A 22,627-nucleotide genomic window follows, 5' to 3' on the forward strand; every position below is an offset into this window, starting at 1 on the left:
TTTATCAATGAGAAATATGGCGTCCATCCCGAGCTGAAATGACGTGGCGTTAAATTTTTACATGTTTAAGCAAACCTGGTGTGTTAGAAAGAAAATTTCATCCCTTCAACATTATTTGTAACACTGTTATTGTAAAAACCCTGTTTTTTCCTTATACAAAAGCTTAATATTTTGTGTTGAATGTACTTTCACAAAGACCTCTGTTTTCCTATTACATTCATAGTACCACATCCTTATCCACAAAGTACTGAATATTACAGATGTCCATCAGTATTATATCAGTTTAGGAATATGTTTTTTATCTTTCCACCATCGATTTCTTGAATATGCACCCCTTCCTCATTTCTGTATGAACTGTGAATGTAGCAATATGCGTCCCCTTAAGTCAATATCTTCTAAAAATGTTAAGAACTTAGTTGAATTTATTACAGAAAAGATTCTGCTCCATATAAGTGTTTCTCCTACTTTTTCTCTCTTGATGCAATGTAAATGTAAACAAAAGGGAGACCACTACTTCCAACAAAGGGATAAGTTTCAGAATACATAATTATCAATGTTTTAGTTACTTCCCCTTTAATGGTGATAGTTTATAAAAATACAGACAGTGAATAAGTGCTTCTCCCTAAGAATTTCATTACTTCCGTTGCGCATGCACAATTGGAAGTTTTGGAGGAAGATCGCTTGTAAATGCGAGTTGATGATGATTTTATTTCTGCAATAATGAAATACTTGCGACGTAATTCATCATCTGTAGAAATTTCTTTTTGTTTGCTGATCACTGTATTTATAAAAAATGACTATCATTTCCAACTTTCTATGTTACTAAATAAAGGCAAAGTTTCACCGCCAAATTTGTTCTTAAAGAACATGTCTTTTCGACCAAAAAATCACGAGTGTATTTCTGAATTTTTTAGCGAGCGGCACTTTCTAATTTCAATCGGCGGCCGCCATATTTGTTTGCATTAAAGGTCAAGGTCATTGAAATACCTACTAGGGGTTGCGGAAAATTTTGAAAACAATGGTGCAATCTGGTGCATTCTGGGCGTTCTGAGGTGTTTTATTTAGTACTGAAAATCGACAGTTAAAGGAGCATAAATCAACAAATAAACCCATTACTCGGCAGATTTTTCTCTGAAATAGAGCTAAAATATCAAACAAATACAAGCCCCGATTATGTTCATAATAATCAGATTGTCTAATCTAGTATTCTGTCCTTGCCAGCGAACTGTATGATTACATTAGCAATGTCAATGTCACGGATATATCTGTAAATGTGCAACATTGCTAGTCCAGACATACGTTCAGCGGATCTCATGTAGTTTTTCACCCTTCTCATGATACTGAACTGCCTCTCAGCTGAGGCTGTTGAGTTCGGCATGGTGATAAGCACCACAAGACATATGAAAATGTCTGGATACAGAGTTTTGTTTGAGTCTTTTAAAGTTGATCTGAGACCAGAAGACTTTGTTTCTTCCAAAGACCACCGTACTCTCCAGCGGGTAACTTCACGTCTAAATCTTTCACGATCTCCACTGAAGTCGTCATGGAACGCATCAAATATGGCATCTTCTTGAGCAGACAAAACTTGGTATCAGTTACTGTGCTTTGAATCTGATGTTGGCGATTACAAGGGGATCTTCCAGTTCTACTAACAGATGGTCATGAACGTATAGTATAGTGCGATTTACCAGTATTCCGAGACGGAATCGGCGGGAACGTTGCCACGGTGGTGTTGGTGTTGAGCTGTTCTTGGCTTTGAAGGTTCCACTTCCTGCACTTCGGCCATGGCCGCTGCTTTGCCGTACAGCTAATCCCACACAGCGTCGTCCGCTCTCTCGGCACGGAATGTTGCTATAAAAACCTGGCTCTCCCTTGCTGCCTCAACTTAGTCGATGTTTTGTTTCTGTAAATGTTTACTCAGCGGCATTACACCCTGAAGCACGAATTCAGCAACAACCAGAGAGACGATAAAGTCGAACTCAAGGATGCTACACCTATAGCTACGCGCCTTGGAGTCTCCTTCTCGCTTCAACACCACTCGAGGGCATTTACTATAGCGATGAATGCAGCTTGAAAGGTGTAGAGCGAGCGCGCACGACTGGCCCATCTTGTCTCACAGAGACTCTGCAGGCGGGTTCGCTCGTTCATTTCTTCTCTAGCAATAGGGTCGTTTACCAGCTCTTCCTGAAATGCAAGTAGACGTTTTGCAGAGTACTTTAATACAAAACCGGCTTGCTGCACTGTGCCCAGCAAGTTTCTAACAAGTGCTTCTTTGCCGGCGTGCACGATGGAAAGATTCAAGCTATGGGCTTTCCAGTGAACATACATGGCTTGTGGAACTAGTTGCTGTACCCGAGCTTGTACACCACGATGGCACCCCGACATATTACTGGCTCCTTCGTAACCCTGGCCACGCATCTTAGTAATATCTAACCCAACATTCCTCGGCCCTCAATGAACTTGTTGAACAGAGCTTCTCCAATAGTTGCCTCTGCTTGAATAAACCTAACGAAATCCTCACGGGTCTAGTTTTAAAGTCGTTCTGGAGTAAACGGTCTATGTATACATTTTTTTGGGAAGGTGGGGTGAAGGTATTGCCAATATATTATATTACAATATAGCATATATAGGCCATTTTGCCCCCAGAGAGTTTGATACTGGCATCTGTGATTGTACCGGGGCTAGACACATTAACTGAATATGTTGTGTGTACAATATTTTTTAAAATTAATATGACTTAGATAATAAGCATATTATCAGATAGCATGAGCGTTCTCAAAGTTTGAGGGGGTGAGTTTGGGGTTGGGATGTAGGGTAGTCCAACTAATTTGGTGCGATTCTAGGAAATATTGAGTTATTTTTCTTATGGGCAGTATCTCTCCACTCGTGGCAAACACTCGAAAGACCAAAATAGTGGAGGAAATATCCGATCAATTTGTCATCGCTGCCGATTTGAGTTTAACTGCTGATTTTGTAGCGAATATGAGATAAATTAAATAAAACTTAAATGTATCAAAAGGGGGTTCACGTCCTCATTGATTTATGTAAAAATGTAAAAAATATCAAATAATTTCCAACATTACGAATTTTCTGGTGATTTAAACCTATGTATGTACTGTACACGATTAACGTTTACCGCGTGCGCAAGCAATTAAAACCAATAACTTTACATGACTGTGTACTGTGATTTATCCTCCATTATTTTGGTCGTTCGAAGTTTTGACGGTTAGATTGCCCAACACAAATATAAAACAATCTGACCGTCAAACTATTTTGACTAGGACGTAGGATGAAAGTAAAGGTGCAGGAGTGAGTATCCCCTTTGGGGTACGGGAATCTAATCCTGCAATCTTGTGAGTTTTAGAGAAAGAAATTTCTTTCATATATTAAAGTATTACAAGTGTTTTTGGTTTTTCTCACAGCTATTTTTTTCTCACAGCCACCAGGTTAAACCGATAAAATACTCACAGACATTCCAGGACAAAAAAAAATCCAGAATCCATTTGCAATACATGTAAATTCATTATATCATGTAATCGATTACCAAAGTTGACTGTTTTAAAATAAGTCATGTGGCAGACAAAAGGTTCTTGATCTAACGTAAACGTAAAAAATCTTATATGCCAAAAAGAGGCTATGCTAGACCGTGTAGGAGCAAAATGTTACACTATTTTTATTTCAAGAAATTTTACTAGGTTAGCCAAAATAAATGAATCTTTTTCAGTTTTTTATTAACAGTTGTCTAATACATTTATTTACTTAATTTACTTAATGTACATATTTTCATTAACCTTTCAGTTTGTCTAATACATTCATTCACTACCTGTATATTGGACCACCCTTAAACATATGTTCGTTTGCCGCTTCCGACCCAGTACTTCAAGGAGCGGGTCGGTAAGTATTTTTTTTTCACCAAAATAAGTGAAAGAACCGTCATTATGACAATATTATAAACTCAAACATTTCATTTTCAAGGGTCTTATTAATCTGTGTCTAATACACCAATTACCACCTGTGTATTATTGTCTCATTAACCTGTGTGTAATACATTCGTTTACTAACAATATATTATCTCATTAACCTATGTTTAATACATTCATTTACTATCTGTGTATTATCTCATTAACCTTTTTCTAATACATTTGTACATTCATTTACTGCCTGTATATTTAAGAAATACTATATTCCAAACAAGAATTTGTCGTTGAATCAAATCATTGTTTGGAGTTCAAATGTGAAGGAATTACATCGCGAGGGCGTAGCCCCGAGTGATATAAGAATACGCATAAGGATTGTTAACTACATCCTTGAAGATATCCACCAAATAGTATGCCAATTTTGTGCGGTTTTCTTTTCCAACGAGCCGCTTTGACGTTTGACGCTATTATAGGCGTAGCCAGGATTTTCTGGAAGGGGGTGCGAATACGTGCCGTGAAAGGGCAAGTAGTGGTAGGTTCGGGAGGGGTTCCCCTTCCTGCATGTGTGGATATGGGGGCTTCTCCAAGAAAGTTTTAAAATCTGGAATGCATTTCTTGCAATTTGACGTATATCTTTGAACGTGTTGGATTATGACTTGAAGTTGGTTTGTCAAAAAAAACAACAACATAAAAAACCCACAAAAAAAAAAAAAAAAAAAAAGAAAAAAATTAGAAGTATGAAAATCGAAATTTCAAATATTTCTCAGATAAAGCTGACCATCTGTGTAGTGACCTCTCCTTAATTAGTTAATATTGTTTACGTCCTTTACCGGCGATATTTTAAAAGAAGTCATGCACGGATTCAAAAGGATCACAATAAAACATATATTTCATTTATCTAATTTTTCTTTCATATTTTGTGTTATTCATTGCAGACACCTCGCGTTTCTTGGATTTTGAAAATATAATAAATTCTTTAATATAGACTAGCTGTTTAAAGAGGCTAAGCTGTTTCTTTTTGCTGTAATGAGTTATTGGAGATATCCCCATTGAATGAACGACTATTGATATTTAGATGTCCATTTTGCATTATGATAATTAATTTGATATTGCTAGGAGACAAAACACCAGGCATAAATGGTTGGTAATTTTTCAGATAGATAATCCTAAAAAGGCAATTTTGAAACTTGTGTTACAACTTTAGGTTACTTTATAAAGAAAAAAGAAAACGATCTTAGTTAAATATTTACGCAGTTTATGATAGCTGTATCCTACAACATATTATATCTTAATGTTGATGTTAAATTTATTTCAATGTATGTTTAACATTCTATTTGTAGATTGAATACCGTTTTTGAATTGTGACTGCCAGTTACTGTTTCAACAATGGCATCAGGAGGGTCAATCGAAAAAGGTAAGTAATAGTTAAACACTTATTGTATCTTACTCGTGCCTGAAAGTTTCACATATTTTTGAGAATGATCGGAAACAATTCAGAAGCACTTGACTTTTGACCTTACAATACATCTTATACATTGCATGTTTTGTCACAGGTTAGCTGTACATCACTGAAACGATGGTTACTGAATTTGACGTGTATAGCGACACGGTCCATAAAACCTTTCCAAGAATGTGAACCTCATTTGAATTGCAGGTATACATACATGAAGAGTGCTAACTTATATGAATAAAGACTACCTGGACGTTTCTAATTCTATAATATTTTCTCATTCAATTTGTTGCATTTCATATTCTGTTTTTTACAAGAAAGTTATCAATAAATGTCGGATTAGATTTATAGAAGATCTTGACCCGATTGCACTGTTGGATGTCTTTCTTGCAGAAGAATATTTTACAGTCACACAGGAAAGGGATGTACGAGTACGTAAGGTTCCATAAGAATATCATATGCCATGTTTTATAACTTTAAGCCTATGAATATCGAATGAAATCACATTTATTTTATGCTCTTCAGTGAAATACTGAAATTTATCAGTGAAATAAATTTGATATTTTCACTGTTGCAAACAGTGAAAATATCATTTTTATTTTTCACTGGTACGGAACTACACTTGACTGCGAAGTAATATGAATTATAAATGATAGAAAATTCCTTGCAAAATATTCTTTAGTAAAGGTTTACTAAGTTGATGTATAAAAATAATATTAACAGGATCATAAATATTTACATTCTATCATGATAAGATGTAAAAGAAATCAAGAAACGTAATAGAACTATTTACAGTTTTTGTACAAAGATATCCTGACGTCACGATATTATGACGTCATGATGCGATTCACGTGACGTTGCGCGGACAAACTGGATATAATTTGGTTAAAACCTTTAAAAAATGCATAAAATAAATAGAAAATTTGTTTGTTTCAGTGTAAGATCGAAATATATTTCACTCGTGAACACTATAATTTAAATTTTCACTCGTGGCTGCGCCACTCATGAAAATATTGCATTTTAGTGTTCACTCGGTGAAATATATTTCGATCTTACACTAAAACAAACAAATATCCTCTTTGTGTTGAAGAATATCACATTACTGTTTGTTTGCTTTAAACTTCCCTGAATTATCAGATATTTTACATACTATTCTCATTTTTTACTTGACGAATATTTATTATTGTATACCTATTCACTGTCTGTTAAGAATACGGACCGTGGTATTAGAATTTCTGTACAACTACGTAATATTTCTGTTTTCTAGATTTGGTAAACTGACTATATCCATTGGAAAATTGTATTAGAATTCAGTAACAGAAATAAAGGAAATTTAAATACAAAATGTATGTTATATTCATTTTATACGAGAAGGTAAGTCCATTACTTTACATAATCAGGACGACGCAAACACAAACATTTACCGATTTATATGATTTTCCTTATATATTGGCGTAAATGCTGCGTTTTCAAAGCTAAATGTTTTTATGATTAACATAAATAGGAGTTAACAAACACCTCAGAGAAGAATAGAGAAATTCTAACAAAAGTCAGCACGAAAGGTGTCAAGGGGTACATCGATTTCAAAAAGTGTTTGGAAAAGTCCCGTCAAGAACACTTGGCAGAATATCTAGATACAACTGCAGCCAAACTAGAAGAAGAAATGTTAGCTGCTGAAGAAACTTTACCAACCGTTAATAATCGTACAGGTTAGATGCAATGTCTTTTTTTCTAATAATTAAAACAAGGACAAAGATCCGATTTATATTCGAGACAGAAGAATTCAAGTGGCAAGTGTTTGACATTCTCTGTGCTTTGTTCGCATGTCATTTACCTAATAAACCGAAAACAAAAAATGGCGGAAATAAATAAACATTTCCCTAAATTTTCTTTAAAATGTTGATACATGTATCTTAGTGTTGAAGCCACCCGTCAGCTATATCTTTTAAACTTCAGGTTCTATTTGTGGCGGGCCTACATGGCGATGTATGGCTCTGGCTGTGTTTGATATTACCTTGTAATTGGGGGGCCTCCGTGGCCGAGTAGTTAAGGTCGCTGACTTCAAATCACTTACAATGTCCCTCACCGATGTGGGTTCGAGCCTCACTCGGGGCGTTGAATTCTTCATATGAGGAAGCAATCCAGCTGGCTTACGGAAGGTCGGTGGTTCTACCCAGGTGCCCGCTCGTGATGAAACAATGTACGGGGCACCTGGGGTCTTCCTCCACCATCAAAGCTGGAAAGTCGCCATATGACCTATAATTGTGTCGCTGCGGCGTTAAACCCAACAAAAGCTAAACAAAATTACCTTGTAATTGCTATCTCATATTATGAATGACTGTTCATTATTAGTATTATAACTATAGATTATATTTTATCATCAGTATTATAATTAGTTTTATACACTGCATTCAGAATAGTCCTCTAATCTTATTTTTTAATTATTCACAGGATTTAAATGTTCAGTTTGTGACCTTTCATTTGACACCGTGCATCATTTGGTACAACATACACAGACGCCTGCACACATGGATATGATAAAAGAACAGCAAGAGTTTGCAAAAGAAAACCAAGAGGAAAATGGGGCGGAGGAAACTAGCGACTACACAGGTTTATCTAGTAGTATGCATGAGCAGAATGCAATTGATTGCAGCGACCAAGTCAGTAAATGTTACCTTTGTAATGTCAATTTCACATCCCCGTCGCACGCAAATAGTCATTTTAACGGTAAGCCGCACAAAAGGAAGAAAGCTCTGTTTGACTTTAAGCTTCAGCAGCCCATTCCCAGTTCCACGGGAAATGAAAGTATTAAGAAGTCTTCAGAAAATGTTGATCAGCCCGACAGTCAAATATCTTTGCCACTACACACTCTAGGATCAAGTAATACTACAGTTTCAACAGAGCTTACCTGTGATATTTGTAACGTTCCCTTTAGTAGCATAATCAATGCTCAGCAACATTACAATAGTGAAAACCATAAAAAGAAAGCACTATTACTGCACAAGCAGAAGCTCGGAGAAGCACTACCAACGTCTTGTGACATTTGTAACTGTTGTTTTAGTGGCCCGGAGAGTGCAGAAGCACATTTTAAGAGCGAGAAACATAGGAAGATGGAAAACAAGAAGCAGAAGCTGGGAGAAGCACTACCAACGTCTTGTGTCATTTGTAACTGTAGTTTTAGCGGCCCGGAGAGTGCAGAAGCACATTTTAAGAGCGAGAAACATAGGAAGATGGAAAACAAGAAGCAGAATCTGGGAGAAGCACTACCAACGTCTTGTGTCATTTGTAACTGTAGTTTTAGCGGCCCGGAGAGTGCAGAAGCACATTTTAAGAGCGAGAAACATAGGAAGATGGAAAACAAGATGCAGAATCTGGGAGAAGCACTACCAACGTCTTGTGACATTTGTAACTGTAGTTTTAGCGGCCCGGAGAGTGCAGAAGCACATTTTAAGAGCGAGAAACATAAGAAGAGGGAAAACAAGAAGCAGAAGCTGGGAGAAGCACTACCAACGTCTTGTGACATTTGTAACTGTAGTTTTAATGGCCCGGAGAGTGCAGAAGCACATTTTAAGAGCGAGAAACATAAGAAGAGGGAAAACAAAGCAATATTAGAAGACACAGAGAGCTTGAGTTTGTCTTGTGATATTTGCATCTGCACATTTACAAGCGAGGCAACAAACATAGGAAAAATCTGGCACTACATGCGTCTGGTAAGTAATCATATAACTAATGCCATTGCAATAATTATTTGTCCTGGCAATGTAACCAGATTTGACTCTTCTTAATTGTAATATCACCACCAAATACGTCATGTGATTTTGAATCAATCTGACTAAAGTTCTCGATCTTCCTAAAAGTTAGATCTGAAGACAGCCTATTCAAATTCATCTTTCTGTATAATCGGATTTCCAATATTGCTATTTTTATTTCCACCAATATATCTTTATTTGAACCAATCAGACGACTCGTTTCAACAAGCGTTTTGCTAAAAGGGACAGGACTCAGATTTTGGCTACAGTAAGTTTTCTTTAGAATAAAAGTTTCGTCATATTATGAACATTAGAACATGAGATTTTGTTTTCAAACTATCTTTAAAAAATGTGAAATCAAGACAAAATCACGCCCGAGTCGGGAATCGAACCTGGGCCGCCGCAGCAATAAATATTTTCTTGCGAAAATTTATAAAGCTTTATAAGGCAGTTTACCGCCACGCTTTTCAATTTTGAATGGAAAAAAAGGAAAAACAATTCTCGTATGATTATATCAGCTTACTTATTAGAATTACAAACCCGTACACATATCGAAAACTGGAATCCCAGGTTAAATATAGATTTTTTTTAAACTTCTACTTTCCTACTTTCATTTTCAAAATGTTGAAAGCAAGGCTCTGACTGGTGAACGAGTGTCTCAATAGCCTGTCCTCAGATCCAATGTGCGTAGCAGTAATAGGAGATGATTTTAATCAGATTGATTTTGAATCATTTAACATTCATGTGTTAATTGTTTACGTCACTATATTCAGATTAATTCTTATAGTTTCGCGAAAATGTAGGGCATCTGGAGTTTAGATTTACATAATATTTTTGCTGCCAGTTTACTGTTAAATTCAATTTAAGTAGTATTTCTCAGACACCCATGCATTTAAATGTATTTCATTGTGTATGAAACAAAGGGATAATTGTTTTAGCTGTAGACATTTTGGCGACCTTTGGAGTTTTTCTGTTTTATTACAGCAGCATTGTTTGTGCCGTGTGGCGGCCGTAAAAAGTCTTCCCATACATTTAACCAGAGCTGTTATATTTCGATCTTTTCAAATTGTTCAGCACGACATTTATGTTGTGTTTGTGGTACTGTTTAGTTTTTCAATATTTCGGCTTGGGTGGTTCCAATACTCCTACTTTCATAATTCTTGTGTATTGTTCAATCATCCCGTTGATATGGTGCCCGCTTTTAATTTTGTCGTTAGGCAGTTTCTTAATTATGCAAGCTTCATAACCTTAGGTGCCTTCTCTAAATTCCAGTTTGTTTAGTTCTGCCCATTGTTTCCTCGTTCAGGGCAAGTCCATTATTATCCCCCGACGAAAGTCGGAGGGATATAGTTTTGGCGTTGTCCGTCCGTCCGTCCTTCCGTCCGTCCGTCCGGAGCCATATCTAGGAAATGGTTGGGAATATTTATATAAAACTTCATATACATGTTCACCACTATGAGTTCTTGCGGCCCGTCAAGTTTCAGTCAGATTGCCCAAGTAACACAAGAGTTATGGCCCTTAGAAAGTTCGAGTGTTAACTATATAGGGTACTATAAATATGGCAATTTCTGCATCATAATTTTTGATATATTTGACCTAGAACTATGAAACTTAAACAGAATTTAGATCACCATAATGTGGTTGTGTACACACAATTTCGTTCGGATGTATTTGTAAATTAAGAGTTATTGCCCTTTAATTGTATAAAAATCCATATATTTGTACATAACAAACTTACCATTTGGTAGAATTTCATTAAATTTCTTTCATTCTTTTCCATGAAAATTTATTGTAAACATGTGAAGTTGTGTACCCACACCTGGTCACCCCCTTACCTTGATTACATCCCTCCCTATCCCCCCCCCCCCCCCCCCCCCCCCCCCCCCCAAAAAAAAAAAAAAATCCTTATTTAGAGCACTATAATGTGGTTGTGCACACACAATTTCGAACGGGTTTCTTTTGTAACTAGAGTTATTGCCCTTTAATTTTCTAAAAATCCACATATTTGTACATAACAAATTTACCATTTGGCAGAATTTCATTAAATTTCTTTCATTCTTTTCTGTGAACATTTATTATAAACATGTGAAGTTGCGCCTGGTCACCCACTTGCCTTGTCACCCCCCTCCCCCCCCCCCCCCCCCAAAAAAAATTATTTTTTTTTTCATTTCTTATTTTAGATTTTTTTCAAACCTTCCATGATTATTTATCAACATGCAAGTTGTACCATTCCCGCACCTCACTCCTCCACCCAGTAATGCCCACCACTGATCATGCATCCTCTGCCCCCCCCCCCAACTTCACCCTTTTACCTTTTTTTTTTCATTTCTAATTTTCCATCATCAATATTTATAATCAACATGTGAAATTTTGTTTCCTCTCCCGTTCCCCCGCACCCCCACCCCCTAAAAAATAAATATATTAAGTTGTGACTGCACAAACCTTGTCCTCAGCCATGTTCAAGATATCTTACCTGTGTTCTCTTAAGAACATCTGTTCTTTTAAGTTCAAATGTACATGTTAAACAGCAACACCTGGTGCCAAACCACTCAAAGACAATATTTCGTTCCAGTTAAACGTCAAGCTCACATTTCAATTAACTGCATTTAATTTTAAAAGCTAAGCTTACTACAGTAAGCATATCCCATTCAAAAGAATTTCTTTAGTCAGGATCAAAGTATCATACATTTATTATGTACTCTTTTATTAGACCTTTCTAACGTAAACGTAATTACGAAACGGAATACTGAATCCGTAAAATTTTAGGCTAATTTGTGGTCTAGGGGAGACAATTTCATCCAATAGTAATGCAATAGTATCTCCCTTAGACCATTATTTGCAAATAACATATAACATTTATGGATTCAGTAATCTGTTTCCGATTTACGTTTACGTTAGAAATGTCTATTAAACATTTGTTTTCTGTTAAATTGATTTTGACTAATGAAATTATTTGCTTCTTATTAACATCCTTAACTTTTTACCGGATATATTTTTTTGCCATTCCTCACCACAAACCCTTTCGGCGGGGGATACCAATTCATCGAATTTACTTGTTTTCACTGGGAACCATACACCGCTTTTCATGAAATTGCACTTATTGTGTCTATGAAGGTTCCATATACAACGCCGTATGAACACATCTGCGGATGTCTCTAAACTGATTTTGGTACATGTGCAAATGTTGAATTCTGCTCAACCCGGGGCTAGAGGGCAAGGACGATAGCAAACCGAGCTTGCTGGCTGATGGCATTAGCATCCAAGTTCTTGTTAGCTCGTCTGATTTTTGAAAAAAATCTACGAGGTATTATCGTTACTTGATCGTCGGCGTCGGTGTCGGCCGGCATCGGCGTTGGTTAAAATTTTTGTTTAGGTCCACCTTTTCTCAAAAACTATAAGAGCTGCAGATTTGAAACCTTGCATACTTGTTTATCATCATTAGTTGACTTAGTGGGCCAGGAACCATAACTCTGATATGCATGTCACTCATGTATGTAATATCTCTCTGATATGTTCCCCTGTCATTGATGTATGCAATAACTTTCTCATATGTTCCCCTGCCTTTGGTGTATGCACTATCTCTCTCATATGCTCCCCTGTCATTGATATATGCAATATCTGTGTCTTATGCTGCCCTATCATTGATGTATGTAATATTTGTCTCTCATATGTTTTCCCCTGTCATTGATGTATGTAATTCTCCCATGTCATTGATGTATGTAATATCTCTCTCATATGTTCCCCTGTCATTGATGTATGTAATAGCTTTCTCATATGTTCCCCTGTCATTGATGTATGTAATAGCTTTCTCATATGCTCCCCTGTCATTGACGTGTGCAACATCTCTCTCATATGCTCCACTGCCATTGATATATGTAATATTTGTCTGTCATATGTTGTTCCCTTGTCATTGATGTATGTAATGCTTCCATGTCCTTGATGTATGCAATATCTCCCTCATATGTTCCCTTGTCATTGATGTATGTAATGCTTCCATGTCCTTGATGTATGCAATATGTCTCTCGTATATTCCCTGTCATTGATGTATGCAATATCTCTCGCATATACTCCCCTGTCATTGATGTATGCAATATCTCTCTCATATTTTCCCCTGTCATTGATATTATATGCAATAGCTTTCTCATGCTCACCTGTCATTTATGTATGCAACATCTCCGTGATATGCAGCCCCGTCATTGATTATGCAATATTTGGTCTCTCATATATATGCTCCCCTGTAATTGATGTATGCAATGCTCCACAGTCATTAATTTGTTGCCTTGTCATTGTGTCATTGGTGTATGCAATATATTTCTCATATGCTCCCCTTGTCATTGATGTATGCAATAGCTCTTCCGTATGCTTCCCTGTCATTGATGTATGTAATATTTGTCTCTCATATGTTTTTCCCCTGTCATTGATGGATGTAATACTCCCATGTCACTGATGTATGTTATATTTGTCTCTAATATGTTGTTCCCCTGTCATTGATGTATGCAATATCACTCTCATATGCTCCCCTATCATGGATGTATTCAATATTTACTCATATGTTCCCCTGTTATTGATATATGCAATATCTCAGTCTTATGCTGCCCTGTCATTGATGTTTGCAATATCTCTCTCATATGCTCCCCTATCATTGATGTATTCAATATTCTCTTATATGTTCCCCTGTTATTGATGTATGCAATATCTCTGTCCTATGCTGCCCTGTCATTGATGTTTGCAATATCTCTCTCATATGCTCTCCTGTCATTGATGTATGCAATATCTCTCTTATATGTTCCCCTGTTATTGATGTATGCAATATCTCCCTTATATGTTCCCCTGTTATTGATGTATGCAATATCTCCGTCTTATGCTGCCCTGCCATTGATGTTTGCAATAATTCTCTCATATGCCCCCCTTTTTGTAATGTATGCAAAATCTCTAATATGCTCCCCTGTCATTGAGGTATGCAATATCTCTGTCATATGCTCCCCGGTCATTGATGTTTGCAATATCTCTTTCATATCCTCCTCCGCCTTTGATGTATGCAATATATGACTCATATGTTCCCCTACCATTGATGTATTCAATATCTCTCTCATATGTTCCCCTGTTATTGAGGTATGCAATTTCTCTGTCTTATGCTGCTCTGTCATTGATTTTTGCAACATCTCCTCATATGCTCCCCTGCCTTTTATGTATGCAATATCTCTCTCATATGCTCCCCTGTCATTGATGTTTGCAATATCTCTTTCATATGCTCCTCTGCCTTTGATGTATGCAATATCTCTTCATATGATCCCCTTTCGTTGATGTATTCAATATCTCTCTAATATGTTCCACTGTCATTGATGTATGCACTATTACTCTCATATGCTCCCCTGTCATTGATGTATGCAATATCTCTCTCATATGCTCCCCTATGATTGATGTATTTATTATTTCTTTCATATGTTCCCCTGTTATTGATGTATGCAATATCTCTGTCTAATGTTGCCATGTTATTGATGTTTGCAATATCTCTCTCATATACTCACTGCCTTTGATGTATGCAATATCTCTGTCATATGCTCCATTATCATTGATGTATTCAATATCTTTCTCATATGATCCCCTGTTATAGAGGTATGCAATATCTCTATCTTAGGCTGCCCTGTCATTGATGATTGCAATATCTCTCTCATATATTCCCCTGTCATTGATGTATGCAATATCTCTTTCATATGCTCCACTATCATTGATGTATTTAATATCTCTTTCATATGTTCCCGTGCTATTGATGTATGCAATGTATCTCGCATATGTTCCCCTGTCATTGGTGTATGCAATATCTCCGTCATATGCAGCCCTGTCATTGATGTCTGCAAAATTTGGTCTCTCGTGTCACTGATGTATGCAATGCTCCGCAGTCATCAATTTGTTCCCCTGTCATTGATGTATGTAATATCTCTCTAATATGTTCCCCTGTCATGTATGCATCGGCTTTCTCATATGCTTCCCTGTCATTGATGTGTGCAATATCTTTCTCATATGCTCCCCTGTCATTGATATATGTAATATTTGTCTCTCATATGTTGTTCCCCTGTCATTGATGTATGTAATGCTCCAATGTCATTGATATATGCAATTTCTCTGTCGTATGCTGCGCTTTCATCGATGTTTGCAATATCTCTCCCATGGGATCCCCTGCCTTTGATGTATGCAATATCTCTCTGATATGCTCATCTATTATTGATGTATTCAATATCTCTCTCATATGTTCCCCTGTTATTGATGAATGCAATATCTCTCTCATATGGTCCCCTGTCATTGATGTGTGCAATTTCTCTCTCATATTCTCCCCTGTCATTGATTTATGTAATATTTGCCTCTCATATGTTGTTCCCCTGTCGTTGATGTATGTAATGTTCCCCTGTCATTGATTTATGCAATATCTCTCTTTATGTACTCACTTTTCGTTGATGTTCCCCTGTTATTGATGTATGCTATATCTCTCTCTTATGCTCCCCTATCGTTGATTTATGCACTATCTCTCTCATATGTTCCCCTCTTGTTGATATATGCAATATCTCTCTCATATGCTCCCCTCTTGTTGGTTGGTGTATTCAATATATCACTCATATATTCCACTGTCATTGATGTAAGAAATATCTGTCTGATGCTGCCCTGTCATTGATTTAAGCAATATCTACTCTCTCATATGCTCCCCTGTCATTGATGTATGCAATATCCCCGTCATGTGTTCCCCTGTCCTTGATGGAAGCAATATATCCGTCATATCTTCCCCTGTCATTGATGTATTCAATATCTCTGTCTGATGTTCACCTGTCTGATGTTCACCTGTCATTGATGTATGCAGTATCTCAGTCTTTTGCTACCCTGTCATTGATTAAAGCAACATCCCTCTCATATGCTCCTTTGTCATTGATGTATGCAATATTCCCTTTATATGTTTCCCTTTCATTGATTTAAACAATAACTCCGTCATATGTTCCCCTTTCATTGATGTATTCAACATCTCTGTCTTATGTTCCCCTGCCACTGATGTATGCACTATCTCCGTCATATGTTTCCCTGTCATTAATGTATTCAGTTTCTTTCTGATATGTTCCCCTGTCATTGATGTATGCAGTATCTCCGTCATATGTTCCCCTGTCATTGATGTATGCAATATCCCCGTCATATGTTCCCCTGTCATTGATATAAGCAATATCTCCGTCACATGTTCCCCTGTCATTGTTGTATGCAATATTCCCCTGTCATTGCTATAAGCAATATCTCCGTCATATGTTCCCCTGTCATTGATATAAGCAATATCTCCGTCACATGTTCCCCTGTCATTGTGGTATGCAATATTCCCCTGTCATTGCTATAAGCAATATCTCCGTCATATGTTTCCCTGTCATTGATGTATGCAATATATCCGTCTTATGCTCCCCTGTCATTGATATATGCAGTATCTCCGTCATATGTTCCCCTGTCATTGATGTATGCAATATCCCCGTCATATGTTCCCCTGTCATTGATATAAGCAGTATCTCCGTCACATGTTCCCCTGTCATTGTTGTATGCAATATTCCCCTGTCATTGCTATAAGCAATATCTCCGTCATATGTTCCCCTGTCATTGATATAAGCAATATCTCCGTCACATGTTCCCCTGTCATTGTTGTATGCAATATTCCCCTGTCATTGCTATAAGCAATATCTCCGTCATATGTTTCCCTGTCATTGATGTATGCAATTTCTTTCTCATATGCTCACCTGTCATTGATGTATGCAATATTTATCTCTCTTATTCTTCTCTGTCATCATCTAAAACATTTCAGCCAGTAGAAATCAAAAGTTACATACAAGTCAAGATGACAGCACCAACACGATCTGACTCCTTAGTGTGACCTTGACATTTGAGATAGGGACCTGAGTCCTGTGGCGATACAGGTTTCATAGAGGTTATGATCTCTGCCAAATAAAAAAATGATTTCCCAAGGCATGTTAAGTAATGGCCTAGACAGGATCTTGTATGACATTTGGCCCCTAAGTGTGCTCTCAGCTATGCCAAATAAAAAAGACTGCTCCATTCATGTCAAAATTACGGACCGGACAAGCTGTTATAGGACCTTGGAACCCCAAGTGTGACATTGGCCTTTGACATAAGAAGCTGGGTACTGGGGTAATACATGTTTCATTGAGGTAATTATCTCTTCCGAGTAAAAGGAAAGATGTTTGAGCTTGTCGACAAGCTGTAAAATGATCTTTGACCCCAAAGTATGATATTGACATTTGAGATAGGGACTGTGTGCTGTGGCAATACATGTTTCATTGAGGTAATTACATTTTAAATTCGTCTGATTTTTAAAAAAAATCTACGAGGCATTGTCGTCACTTGATCGTCGGCGTCAGCGTCGGTTAAAGTTTTTGTTTATGTCCACCTTTTCTCAAAAACTGTAAGAGCTACGGCTTTGAAACTTTGAACACTTGTTTATCGTAATTAGCTGACTGTGTAGGCCAAGAACCATAACTCTGATATGCAATTTGTCAAAATTATTGTCCTTTTTGTACTTAGAAAATTTGAGTTTCTTGGTTACAATTTTTAGCTCGACTATTCGAAGAATAAGTAGAGCTATCCTACTCACTACGGCGTCGGCGTCGGCGTCGGCGTCACACCTTGGTTAAGTTTTTCGTACCAGTCTACATTTTGACAAAGTCTTTTGAGATAAAGCTTTGAAACTTTCAACACTTGTTTACCATCACCATGGCCAGTTATAGGCAAGAGCACATAACTCCATCAAGGATTTTGGCTGAATTATGGCCCCTTTTGACTTAGAAATCATGGTTAAGTTTTTCGTACCATTTCATATTTTGACAAAATCTTCTAAGATAAAGCTTTGAAACTTTCAACACTTGTTTACCATCACCATGGCCAGTTATAAGCAAGAGCACATAACTCCGTCAAGGATTTTGGCTGAATTATGGCCCCTTTCGACTTAGAAATCTTGGTTAAGTTTTTCGTACCAGTTCGTATTTTGACAAAGTCTTTTGAGATAAAGCTTTGAAACTTTCAACACTTGTTTATCATCACCATGTCCAGTTATAGGCAAGAGCACATAGCTCCATCAAGGATTTTGGCTGAATTATGGCCCCTTTTGACTTATAAATCTTGGTTAAGTTTTCCGTACCATTTCATATTTTTTTGTAAAGTGTTTGACATATGGCTTTGAAACTTTTATCTCTTGTTTAGTATAATAGTCTCTATCTGTAGGAAAGAGTACATAACTCTGTCATCTATTTTGGCTGAATTATGGCCCTTTTTGGACTTTGAAAATGGTTCTGTTTTCATACAAGTCCACGTTTTGTCAAAATTATTTGACATATGGCTTTTAAACTTTGAACACTTGTTTATCATTATGAGTTCCATCTGTAGGCAAGAGTACATAACTATTTTGACTGAATTATGGCCCTTTTTGGACTTTAAAATTGGTTCATACATTGCCATTTAGTGCAAGACTTATCGAAATCAAAGAAATACAGGAACATTGTTTGTCTAATCTATTTATTTCTTTTGTCTGAATATCTGTGGAAATATTTTGACCCCATTCTTCAATCAATTCTTCGAATAGTCGAGCACGCTGTCATCAGACAGCTCTTGTTTGTTTAGGTCCACTTTTTCTCAAAAACTATAAGAGCTACAACTTTGAAACTTTGCACACTTGTTTATAATCATTAGTAAACTGTGTAGGCCAAGAACCATAACTCTGATTTGCATTTTGTTAGAATTATGGTCCTTTTTATACTTTGAGTTTCTTGGTTACAATTTTTGTGTAGGTCCACCTTTTTTCAAAAACTATAAGAGCTAAAGCTTTGACACTTTGCGCACTTGTTTATTATCATTAAGTGACTTTGTTGGCCAAGAACCATAACTCTAACTTGCATTTTGTCAGAATTATGGCCCTTTTTGTACATAGAAATTCTGAACTGTAACTCCTTTCTTACATTCTGTCCAGCACTTGCAGACGAGCGGTGCTGTTGTTGTATTTTGCAAACAAATCCAGTTGCGCCACGCTTGTCAAAGTTACGGCCCGGGCAAGCTGTAAAATGACCTTTGACCCCTAAGTGTAACCTTGACCTTTGAAATTGGGTCCTGGGGTTTGCGTGCGACACTCCGTTACATTGAGGAAAGCCTTTATGTCATATTAAAGTAAGACTGCTCCATGCATGTCAAAGTTTTGGCCCGACCAAGTTCTAAAATGATCTTTGACATTGACTTTTATGTCAAATAAGAAAAAGATTGCTCTATGCATATCAAAGTTATTGCCCGGACATGATCTGACATGATCTTTGACCCACAAGTGTAACTTTGACCTTTGAGATAGGAACCTTTGGTTTGCGCGCGACACTCCATCTCATTGAGGTAAACATTCTTTTCAAATATAAACAAGATTTCTCCATGCATGTCGAAGTTATTGTCTGGACAAAATTAGAGGAATGCACTTACGCACATACACCGATTTTGACGACTATAGATACATAGGATTTTATCAAACAGAACTAAAACAATGAAAAACAAAAAATACAGTCAAGTCATTGATTACTCTGTTATTTCATATGTGAAAAGTTTTAAAATATTTCGTTTAGAAATGTTATTTTTCATGATTATTTTTTTATGAACATGATTGAGCGAATTTGCGCAACGGAAGAACGTCATAGGGACCTTGTCTAAGACTGTGACTCACTGCAGACCTGGAGCGCCTGTATAAATTACAGACTCCGGTATATACCGGATTCAAGCAATTTGAACGAAAAGTATCTTAAATGTATATATTTTGTAACCATAGTAATACTAACTCTAACCTTTAGTCAGTATTTTATACATATTATACACTAAATGCGTGCGGACATGCAAGAATTTGTGTATTTTTGCCCTGCTCTCCAATTGATAATCACTTCTGGACATGCACAGAAGACCGCTCCAGCTCTGCAATGAGCAACATCGCCATGTCTAATTCAGAATTTGATTAAACTCTGATTTTTCAAAACTTCAGAATATACCTAGAAATTTCAGCAAATAAAAAGGATAGGGTCGTGTGCTTGACTGATTTGAAAAATTTGGACCTCGAGCAATTTTTCATAATGGGAGTCTATGGAAAAATCATACTATTCTACAATGTAGATTTTGATAAAACTTCTCACAGTTGTAAATAAACATATGGCCTATAATATGTTGAAATAAAATGTATAGGTTCATGTGCTTATTTTTGAGCTATTTGATTAAAATGAACCGAATATTTCATGCTTATTTTAAGACATTATTTTGAATTATTTAACGTGTCATATGTTTTAATATCATATTTTGACTTTAGAAATATAGTAACAGCGCCATTTTAATAAATTTACTAACAAGTTGTCATTAATTCATAAAATGATTTTCATTTCCGTACGCCGAATCCAGGCTTTATTCTACGTTTTCCGGATAAATGACGTTATTCCATCACTTCCGGTTTATCAAACGTGCAGAACTACCTTAATATGGGTGGATTTGAACAGTGTCTCATAATTATTTCTAGTCATCTTAAAGAAAAAATATTGCATGATTTGGGCGCAAACTTCGACTCAAATGCTAAGGAAAGAAACAAGTAACTTGTGCATATTCATTATTAAATCCTATGAAGAGGAATATTGTAAATAAAAAATATGTTTAAACACTAAATAAACATCCATTAAAGATTGAAACTGTTTTTCATAGAAACGCCAAAAACTTCTATAACTAGGCATGTATAGGGCTACAATAATAGCAGCCCCTATTAATTTCATTCTACAATATTTCTAAATAACTTTAAATTGCTATAAATAATACATACAGCTTTCGTACTAATATGTCAGCAATAAACAACAAGTACTTTGTGTGTGTGTTTACGTGAAACATCACATAATTGAAACTGTCGAAAACGATTACTCTAAGGATAACGCATAATGTCGGACTGCGTCACGGTCGTGGTGATAGGTTGCTATGGTGACAAATTTAAGATATTTCAATGTATTTTGTAATTGTTTTGCCTCTCATTCAGCGAACAATTACTTGAATATCGCATGCATTTATTTATATGAAGAATAAAACTTTATAGAGCAAAGGTCCACGTAATTTTTGATCGGGACAGGCCTTTTACAAAGTGATTGAGGGACAAGCGTATAAAGTTTTTGCGATATTTGAACCGACTTATGTTTTAAAACCAGCAAAGTTTAAAATGTGTATTACTACTGGGTAGACTGGTACTAATATTGAACACCCAATTCAATAATTAATTATTATTTTTCAATCAATCTAATGTTAACCAATGCATATTGAGGGCCGAGAGCAAAACAAGTCTTGGTGTTTCTTTATAATGCACTGAGACAACTTTCGCTCTTATCCCTCGATATAGGAATGGAAGTGTGTGTACATGTAACAAAATCTGTCAGAATCTGTCAACTAATTACACGTCAGTATTTGTCGTAATATAGATACCACTTATTTTGCAATTTCTCATTTGGTAAACTATTATTTGGAATGAATCTGTATACTAACAGCCTTGCAAGACGTCTTTTTGACTGAAGAGGTATTTGAAACATAAAAGGGTCTAGTTGGAAAAGTCCACAAGTATACGAAAGCTTGGTATTGTTACATTAGCTCCAAATATCTGTACATTTATTTACATTCGCATAATTCAAACATTCTGTTTGTATGAAAAATGGTGGTTTCATACATCAAACAAACTCATCTTAATTATTTCTTTTCATTTTCAGGTGATGTCAAGGCCAAAGACACAAGTCTCAGGTAAGATGCAAAGTACAGATTATATTCATGAAATATTGGTGCGTTTAGAACAGTTGGTATAGGAATAAAATAGTTCTGGCGTTTTCCGACTGCCAAAAACTAGTCTATCTCATTCGATATGTTATGATAACAAGTTCGCCAAAAAAGACAAAGATCATTAAAATTTATTTTCTTATTTTACAGCGTTCATCATGATGGACAGGGTGACCCGTATACTGAAAACGATACCCGAAACCCTACACAAAACGGAGAAGCGACAGTGCAGCGTGCTGAAGATGAAATGGCAACTGATTTAGAAAATTTATCTTTGTTTGATGAGTGAGAGTGTACCACTTTAGGCTGTTGTTGGGCTATAAGTAAAAATCTGTTTCTATAGGTCAGGGGTCATTTTCAAAAATAATCTTAAAACAGAACGAATCTTAAAATGTAAAAAGTAAGGAATGTTGTCAGTATAATTAGGGCCCTTTAATGTTTTTGTAAAATAAAGTACTATTTGTTTCCTGGCCAAATTTATTACTATGAATTTATTACTATAATTACTACAGTTACTACTTAATGTATGGATACATAAATTTTTAATAAATTAACATCCTTTTGTCCAAAGGAACTTGTGTATTTTTCGACAAAATAGTTTAGGCAAGGAGGGGACGATGGTCTATTGCCACTGAAAAATGTGTAAGTGGAAGGGGTAAAGTTTAAAGACACATTTG

General features: G+C 36.3%; 2 protein-coding genes across 3 annotated transcripts in view; both read left to right on the top strand.

Annotated features, from left to right (window-relative positions):
- The window catches only part of LOC123534910 (zinc finger protein 346-like), a 57,240-nt gene that overhangs the window by 8,322 nt on the left and 26,291 nt on the right, over positions 1 to 22,627 (top strand). Inside the window, exon 1 of one of the 2 annotated variants that reach the window (XM_053519001.1) lies at positions 22,146 to 22,273. The exons of the other annotated variant lie outside the window; for it this stretch is intronic. The gene's annotated coding sequence lies outside the window, so the exon portion shown is untranslated. Of the gene's footprint in view, positions 1 to 22,145; positions 22,274 to 22,627 lie in introns of those variants that run through there. 2 annotated transcript variants of the gene reach the window in all.
- Positions 5,674 to 22,237, top strand: LOC123534844 (zinc finger protein 346-like). Its single transcript, XM_045317280.2, has 5 exons — positions 5,674 to 5,798; positions 6,872 to 7,076; positions 7,819 to 9,077; positions 21,887 to 21,917; positions 22,101 to 22,237. Exons 2-5 carry the CDS (start codon positions 7,031 to 7,033, stop codon positions 22,211 to 22,213), a joined length of 1,449 nt encoding a protein of 482 aa, XP_045173215.2. The 5' UTR covers positions 5,674 to 5,798; positions 6,872 to 7,030; the 3' UTR covers positions 22,214 to 22,237.

This window comes from Mercenaria mercenaria, chromosome 12 (genome assembly GCF_021730395.1).
Source record: "Mercenaria mercenaria strain notata chromosome 12, MADL_Memer_1, whole genome shotgun sequence".
NCBI lineage: Eukaryota > Metazoa > Mollusca > Bivalvia > Venerida > Veneridae > Mercenaria > Mercenaria mercenaria.

Excerpts from the sequence above, each read along its gene's own strand:
- LOC123534844 (XM_045317280.2), top strand. The coding sequence starts at position 7,031 with ATGTTAGCTGCTGAAGAAACTTTACCAACCGTTAATAATCGTACAG. Across the intron at positions 7,077-7,818 it reads AACCGTTAATAATCGTACAG|GATTTAAATGTTCAGTTTGT; the intron begins GTTAGATGCAAT and ends AATTATTCACAG. Across the intron at positions 21,918-22,100 it reads GCCAAAGACACAAGTCTCAG|CGTTCATCATGATGGACAGG; the intron begins GTAAGATGCAAA and ends CTTATTTTACAG.